Source organism: Hermetia illucens, chromosome 2 (assembly GCF_905115235.1).
Source record: "Hermetia illucens chromosome 2, iHerIll2.2.curated.20191125, whole genome shotgun sequence".
In the NCBI taxonomy this organism is placed as follows: Eukaryota; Metazoa; Arthropoda; class Insecta; order Diptera; family Stratiomyidae; genus Hermetia; species Hermetia illucens.
Genome location: NC_051850.1, coordinates 73,229,919 through 73,238,286, shown reverse-complemented (window position 1 = coordinate 73,238,286; position 8,368 = coordinate 73,229,919). Strand labels below are relative to the sequence as shown.

General features: G+C 45.1%; 3 protein-coding genes across 3 annotated transcripts; all 3 read left to right on the top strand.

Moving 5' to 3' along the window:
* The first annotated feature begins 687 nt into the window (after window positions 1–687).
* On the top strand, window positions 688–2,001 carry LOC119648467. Its single transcript, XM_038050227.1, has one exon. The coding sequence runs from the start codon at window positions 688–690 to the stop codon at window positions 1,999–2,001; it is 1,314 nt and encodes a 437-aa protein (XP_037906155.1).
* Window positions 2,002–2,031: 30 nt separating this feature from the next.
* On the top strand, window positions 2,032–2,886 carry LOC119648466. Its single transcript, XM_038050226.1, has one exon. It carries the CDS (start codon window positions 2,032–2,034, stop codon window positions 2,884–2,886), a length of 855 nt encoding a protein of 284 aa, XP_037906154.1.
* A 1,224-nt stretch (window positions 2,887–4,110) lies between these two features.
* On the top strand, window positions 4,111–5,217 carry LOC119648465. Its single transcript, XM_038050223.1, has one exon. It carries the CDS (start codon window positions 4,111–4,113, stop codon window positions 5,215–5,217), a length of 1,107 nt encoding a protein of 368 aa, XP_037906151.1.
* Window positions 5,218–8,368: the final 3,151 nt, after the last annotated feature.

Here is an 8,368-nt window from a genome sequence, read left to right as displayed (position 1 = left end):
ACTGCAACCAACTAGTTACCATATACACATTCGTGGTCTGGGCGGAGCGTCGCAACAATCGCAACAGAAGGTAACGTTGTCATTGCAATCAAGAATCACTACGTTTTCACGGAAGATAGACGCTATAGTTTTACCACATATGACATCCTCGCAACCATCGCAAGGTCTGAATCCAGGAAATTGGAGGAACCAGAATCTACAAAGGACTTTGCGATGACAACACAAGAAATAAAGTGTGAAAATCATTATGCTCAAACCATGAAACGAACGAACAATGGACGTTTCATTGTGAAACTGCCTTTCAAGGTGGATCCAGCAAAACTCGGCAAATCTAGGGGCAATGCGGAGAGGCGACTTTTCAAATTAGAATGGAGATTAGCACGAAACCCAGAACTACGCAAACAGTACAATAAATTTACGGACGAATACAAACAAGCTGGGGCATATGACGGAAAAAGATGAAGGAAGTATTCCGAGTCTTCATTACTTTCTTCCCCATCATAGCGTTCTGAAGCCAGAGAGCACCACCACTAAACTTAGAGTAGTTTTTGACGCCTCTTCAGAAACTTCTTCTGAATACAGTTTGAACGATGTACTTGCTACAGGCCTATCATGCAATCCGAATTATTTACCATTCTCGTACGATTTCGGCTGCCTTGCTTTGTTTTTACTGCTGACATCGAAACGATGTATCGGAAAGTCCATGTGCCAGAGGAAGACAAGAGATTTCAACTAATTCTATGGCGAGATGAGCCTAATGAACCTAAAAGATGTTATCAGCTGAACACGGTCACATATGGTACTTCCTCTGCACCATATCTAGCCACCAAATGCCTACAAGAATTGTCATCACAGACAACGCATAAATACCCATCCGGTTCGACTGCATCAAGACGGGATTTTTATACGGACGATGTGATGTCAGGTGAAAACACCCTGACAGAAACTATTGAGACGCAACATCAACTTCGCAAAGTCTTGCAATCGGCCGGCTTTAAGCATAACCCAAGAAAGGGAGGAAAACGTGAAGACACTAGGATTAGTCCTAAAACAGATGAATTTCAAATTAGATGCCCATACACGGAATCTGAAAAAGTAACAAAGAGATCAGCGCTATCAGATATTGCTCATCTGTTCGATCCGCTAAGATTGATGGCACCAGTTACAGTTACTGCTAAAATCTTCCTTCAAAGGCTATGGAGTCTCAAAATAGGTTGGGATAAAGAAATTCCTTTAGAACTACAGGCGGAATGGTCAAGATATTATAATGACTTGCAGGAGCTGAATCAAATGATGGTACCTCGTCACATATTTGGAGGGAAGGTACCTGAAAAAATACAGTTACATGTCTTTTCAGACGCTTCGGGAAAGGCATATGGTGCAGCGGTATATTTACGAGTTATTCAGTCAGATGGGGTTCGCACAGTTCGCCTTTTATGTACAAAGTCGAAGGTGGCACCATTAAAACGAGTGACCCTACCAAGATTGGAATTGTGTGCAGCAAGGCTAGCAGCTGAACTCGTTCATCGGCTTAAACGGGACATAGAAGGTCCAGACTATAATTGCTTTTACTGGACCGACTCCGAAATTGTCCTAAATTGGATCAATGCGGAAGCATCGTCATTTTATAAGTTCGTGGCTAATCGAGTCGCTGCTATACAACAAAATTCCTCACCCAAGCAATGGAGGCACATACATTCAAAGGAGAATCCAGCAGATTTGGTATCGAGAGGTGTCGCTCCTGGAAAACTGCAGAATTATGCCCTCTGGTTCTATGGGCCTATATTTTTTCATGGGACTGAAGAGTGCTGGCCGGAAAGGTTTCGTAGTGTAGATACTACCTTGGAGAAAAAACGTTCAAAAATGGTATTGGCCATGGTGAAGGACTCAATTTCCCTTATCAATCAAATCGACCATCAAAACTCTTTTCAACGACTGCAGCGCATAATAGCACATGTGCTACGGTTCGTTAGGAATGCACGAACAACGAACCACAAGTAACGAGAAAAATCGCTCTTAACTGCAAGCGAAATGGAGGAAGCCTTGCGAGTAATAGTAAAGGAAGCTCAATGGGATGTGTATCGAGAATCTATGCAGCAACTAACATGTAACAAGCAATTAAACAACAGCGATCCATTGAGCAGTCTGCATCCATTCTTAGACGAATTCGGACTTTTGAGAGTCGGCGGTTGGCTTGAAGCTTCAAATTTAACTTATGATACCAAACACCCGATCATTCTTCCTTACGGCCATTACGTAACTCGATTGATTTTAAATGATCTGCACCATAATCATCTTCACGCCGGACCCCAAGGCCTTATTGGCAATAGCGAGACAACGATTTTGGCCTATCAAGGGCAAAGTAGCCATCAGATCTATCGTGCAGAGCTATATGAAATGCGCAAGGGCGAAACCAAACTCATGACGCAGTTCATGGGAAACCTGCCCGCCCATCGAGTACAACCAGCCAGACCATTCACGAATACTGGTATCGACTTCGTCGGCCCTCTATGGATTCACTTTAAGGGGAGCGGTAATCGTCCGCAAAAGGCGTACCTTGCTGTTTTTTGTTGCTTTGCAACAAAGGCGGTGCATCTGGAACTAGTGACGAATCTAACGACAGAAGCCTTCATCAATGCGCTGAAACGTTTCATTGGGCGTAGAGGACATTGTCGAAATCTATATTGCGACAATGCAACTAACTTTGTGGGCGCCAAAATTCAATTAGCAGAATTAAATGAACGCATATACGGGGAACAATCCCAAGAACAACTAATCAATTATTCCACCAAGATCGCCTCATTTCGGTGGCCTGTGAGAGGCGGCAGTAAAATCTGCCAAACACTTTTTAATCAGAATCATGTCCCCAGCAAAATTTACGTATGAAGAAATGGCAACTTTAATAATCGAAGTCGAGGCTATTTTGAATTCAAGGCCACTGACACCTCTATCATCCGAGGCCAAAGACCTTACGGCATTAACTCCAGGCCATTTCTTAATTGGGGAACCACTAACGAACCCAGTTGATGTACACGTCCAAGCAGTAAAGGCAAATTTACCGCAAAGATGGAAGGAAATCAACGACATAAAGAATAGACTCTGGCAAAGATGGTCGAGCGAATATTTGTCGGAACCGCAACAGCGTCAAAAATGGAAACGGAGCGAAAACGTAAACCTGGAATGCTGGTGGCTACCAAAGAAGACAATATTCCCGTTCTGCAGTGGAGATTGGGGCGAATAATAAAGGGGATAAAAGGTCGAGATGGTCTAATAAGAATAGCAGAGATCAAAACATCGTCAGAAGTCCTACAGAGAGCAATTCATAACTTAGCACCGTTACCGGTAGAACCGAACGACACCGAAGACTCCTCGCAGCAAAAACCCCCAGCTCCATCAAAGGAACGGATTATAGATACCTGCACGCAAAACTCAGAAGCAACTCGATGTTCAAGAGCGAAGAAGAAGAGAATTTCGCACTCCCCCGTAAACCTGCTACTGTGGACTAGTTTAATCCTACCCGTTCTAGCCAACCCAGCACGGATCACCCCTTTCCAATCTCCACCAGGTATCTACTTCGAAAATTTAGGAGCCGCCCACTTGATCTTGAACGATTGGAATTTGATAATCTATTACAACCTCACATCATACTGGAAGATGGAAAACCTACAAACAGGAATTGCGAGACTTCACAATATTTGTAACCAACTACACAATAATAACTCCTGTTTAGCCACCGCAATGCAGCTTAACCATCTCTTAAGCGATATAGCAGTTAATAACGAACTATTACGGCCATTCAATAATGAGATGTCACGAAGACATAAAAGAGGAGCTCTAAATATCGTTGGTAACCTTGGCAACTCACTCTTCGGAGGACTCGATTCTGACTATGCTACAAGATTGACAGAAACTATAAAGAACTTAAAGGGGAACGACGAACATCTCCTGCAATTAATGAAAAACCAGACGTCCATCGTTGACTTCACGGTCAATGTAATGATGAACTTGGAGTAATCAATCCACAAATTGACGCAAACTCTAAACGCAGCTCTCAACCATACCGCCACACAAACAAACAAAATAGCCAAGGAAGTGTGGGAGCAAGAAGTGATGCAGACATTTTCATCAGCAGTGTTGCAGCTCTTATTATCAGTCAACCACTATCAAAAGGTACAAACAAGTTTACTAGACATCCTTATTGACACACACCATGGAAAATTTAACCCGCAATTGTTGGCACCACAACAACTACAACAGGAGTTATCCAATATCAGGGAGGAACTACCTCCACATTTACGGGTGCCAACTAAATCGAACGATCTACTAGAGCTGTATAATATCATGACTATTGAAGGACGCATCATGGCAGAGCATGTTATCTTCCGATTAAAACTACCATTAATATCGGTCGAAAGTTTCGAGCTATTCTATATTGTTCCTGTACCCATCTCTGCTAATGGAATCGTCACTGCAATCACAACAACGTTACGTTATCTAATCGTTAATTTGAATCGTGACCAGTACTATCCCATGCCTTATCAGGAGGTGGAGCACTGTCATCGAACTCAGAAGTTGAACTACGTCTGCAGACAACGGCATCCCCTATATCGGAGAGGATCAAAAGTGAATGCATGTGAAATGAGCTTCATCAGTCACATTCCTTCCAAAGAACAATTCAAAATGTCCAAATTAGACAACCCACCACGATGGATCCAGTTACCAAACACCAACCGTTGGATATATTGCGGCAAAACAGTTACTCCGATGACTCTATCAGGAAGCGGTATCATTGAACTACGTGAAGGTTGCAGCATAAGAGAAGAATCACTAACTATCCAAGCACATCAAGTATTTCCAAGCATTATTAACATGTCATTTACACCAATTCAGAATCTTACCGAATTCGTTTTACCACCACATAGCAGCGAATTAAGTAATGACGAAGGCATAGGAGAATCCCTTCTAAAAAATTTAACAGAACTGAAGATGGATCTAAACAACTTGCAGCAACGGGAGCATCTAGTGACTACCATACTACCAAAGGACGTTCACCATATCACTGTCGCCTACATTTGTCTCGGTGGTATTCTAACAGTAGTAATTTACCTTTATTGGAAACACAGATGTAGGACCTCTCGTAACACTACTACGAAACCGATACCTCTACCTAGGAATCTTTCAACCCCAGCCTTTACGATTGCAATCGATCCAGAATAACGGTTGACCTAACGCTCAACGGAGGGGAGGATGTTCAGGCAGCAATAAAAAAACCCGTCTGCACGCGCATCCGGTGCATGCAAAAAATATTTGCATATCAAAGGTGAATATTCTCCGCTTGCACGCATATTTAGCATGTAAGCAATTTGTAATTTTTCTACATAGCAAGTAAGCATTTCTGTACACTTTTTGATATTAGCGTATAAGCACTTTTGTTACTCTTTAAGCGAGAACCATTTAATATTATTTACTTATTGATACTATTGTAAAATTAATACTTTTAATAATGTTAACCCCTAATATAAATAACTTTTATTTAAGAATAACCCCCTTTAAAGAATTTAGTGTATTTTCAAGTCCCGAAGAAATAAGCCGTTTATTCTTCTCCAGTGAGGCTGCTGGAGACTTCGAAGATTTGGAAATATACTCTACTGGACTTAACTTGATTCAGTGTTCCACCCAATTAAGAAAGACAGACTCATTCGGTGTTTCACCCAATGAACATACCGACAGACTTGAAAAAACTTTACTTGGTTTCGACTTGAGCAGGTGTTTTACTTGATTAAAAAGAAAGACTCACCCGGTGTATCACCGAGTGGATCTATCAGGAATAAGACAGCTTTTGTTAATCTCGGAGCCAAATAAACCCTTGGGTGATCTTTCATCTTGCAGACTTATATACCTATAAACAGCGTCGGCAAACTTTTCGAAGGGAAAATCGCATTTCCCTTTTTGTCTCGGCAGGATGAGCATCGAGGTGTGTAAGGCTTCATCCTGCTGACTTGTTGGTAAAACTTGCGCGCCTGGTGCGGTTGCTCCCTGTACTTTTCGAGTTCACAAACCTTTTGGCTCTTCCAGGCTTCCTTTTTCGGTTTGTGAAGTCGCTTCTCCGCTCGACGGGGTTCTTCATAAGTTTCCGCGCGTGCCCGCGTTCTTTGGGAATGCAACATTACTCGGTATGCAGAACGATCGGTATAGTAACGAAAATTGCAGAGGAAGCAATGGGCGTCAATAAACCTTGCATGGTAGTTACTCTCAGTTCCACGCCGTGACACATTGGGAGTCCCCGTGCCGTCGACAACTCCTTGTCGACGTCGATGGGGTGATGTGAGCCTAGCTCTGCCAAGGTGGTAGCTGTGGCGTGTATCAGGAGCCTGGTCGGGTAGTGTGCATTGAACCGGTATTAGTAGACCGCGTTGCCCCGAGTGAGCGCTGATCCGTCCGTGAATTCCGGGTTCAGCTAAGCGTAGGTCAGGATTTAGGGAGGTGGGGTAGGGGCTGTGTCCTCGAGAGTATACCCGTCCCTGACTATTGTGGCCCGCTCCCTTGCACACGGTGCGCTGGTAAACAACTCAAATGGAGAATGAAAACAAACGAAACGAGGAGATAGTGGAAATGGAGAGCGAGCTCGCTGCGTTTATTCGCAGCACGAAAATGTGCCGTTCGCCCCAGCGCCCAACGAAGGACGCAACAAGGGCTGAAATACCCGACGAGACATCGGGACGCGCAGACGGGGAGAAAGACTCGCAAAGTAATGCGGCACCTGCAACGCAGATAGGAACCCAGACCATACCCACACAGTGCTATAATTGCGGAACGAGGCACAGTGGAAACTGACGAAACTAATCAAATGGTTTCGAATATAAGCCGAGTGGGAGGACTGTCGACTACTCTGGCGCAAGCTGAAGAGGAAAGGCTTATTAAGAAATGCATGGCAATTGTGAAGCACATGCGATCTGTGATGTTCCTCCAGAAAAACGTCGGCAAAGGGGTGAAAAACGGGCTACTATAGGCGAACATGGAAAGTAAGACAAAATCCACGAGAAGCAGAAACAACTGCGCTTCCCGACGAGAACACCACGTGTACCAAACGGATTGCTGACAGCCCATTGCAGAGCGAACTTGGTAAAAAACGAAAGGAGGAACGGACATCTGGAGGAGACTTCACTCAGGTACTCTCCAGGGCTGAAAAGAAGAAGGCGAAGAGGAACAAAAGACAACAATACGTCACGCCATCAGAAAACCTCTGCCTAAAACTAAGGCGGACACGAAGGACGGAGCACCAAAAGAAAAGGTGGGGAGACGAAGGAGGACTAGACCGCCAGCTTTGCTTATTAAGCCGACGGAAGGCAAGACTTTTGCGGAAGTCTGGGGGCGGTGGCCCTGCAGCTGATACTGTCGTAAATTCAGTTATGAACCTGATAACGATGGTCTGCGGAGCCTCCATGCCCAGGAAGACATCGAGGCGCGGCAAACCTTCCATGTATTGGTGGACAGTGGAAATCGCAGAGCTCCGGAAGGAGTGTCACAGGCTCCGCCGCTTAACACAACGTCTAGGCGACCGTACCGTATTTGTACCATAGTGATGGAGTACAAATCAGCCAAAAGGAGACTCTGCAGCACAATAAACAAGAGCAAAGCTCGCTGCTGGCAAGATCTGGTCGCCGAGGTGAATGGGGATCCGTGGGGACTCGGTTACAAACTGGTAACCCGAAAAATCGGGGCTCTGCGGAAACCCTGTTCACTTAAGGCCGCGCAGATGGACCGCATTGTAAGGGCACTCTTCCCTGCGCACCCCGTATGGGATGATGACGTGGGCGCGGCGAGCGCAGAGGACTGTCCAATTTTCTCTATAAAAGAGTTGGAAACGGCAGTCCTCTCTATGAAAAAAAAGAAGGCACCAGGACCCGATGTTATTCCAGGAGAGGTATACAAACTGGTTTTCCAACACCGGCCAGACCTACTGCTCGGCGCATTCAACGCTTGCCTGAAAGAGGGCATTTTCCCTGCTCGTTGGAAAGTTGCGAGGCTTGCGTTGATCCATAAAGGGAAAGGCGACTCCGAATTGCTGCCTTCATATCGCCCACTATGTATGCTTGACACTGCTAGGAAAGTGCTCGAAAAGCTCATCAGAAGCAGACTCGCTGAAGCGATACGCGCTGCCGGAGATTTATCTCCCTGGCAGTTTGGTTTTAGAGCAGGGAGATCGAAAATTGATGCTTTCATGCAAGTCGTGGACGCCGTTCGACGAGCAGAGGCACATAGCCACCGTGCGTGCATGTGTCCAATTCCCCGGGAGCGCAGGCAGGGTCGGATGTGTGGCGCGTGGGAGGTGTGGGTTTAAGGCGGTGGAGGTTGTCTCTCAGCAGAC

Bases quoted from the DNA above. Each gene is read 5' to 3' on its own strand.
- LOC119648467 (XM_038050227.1), top strand. From the start codon at position 688: ATGTATCGGAAAGTCCATGTGCCAGAGGAAGACAAGAGATTTCAACTA.
- LOC119648466 (XM_038050226.1), top strand. From the start codon at position 2,032: ATGGAGGAAGCCTTGCGAGTAATAGTAAAGGAAGCTCAATGGGATGTG.
- LOC119648465 (XM_038050223.1), top strand. From the start codon at position 4,111: ATGCAGACATTTTCATCAGCAGTGTTGCAGCTCTTATTATCAGTCAAC.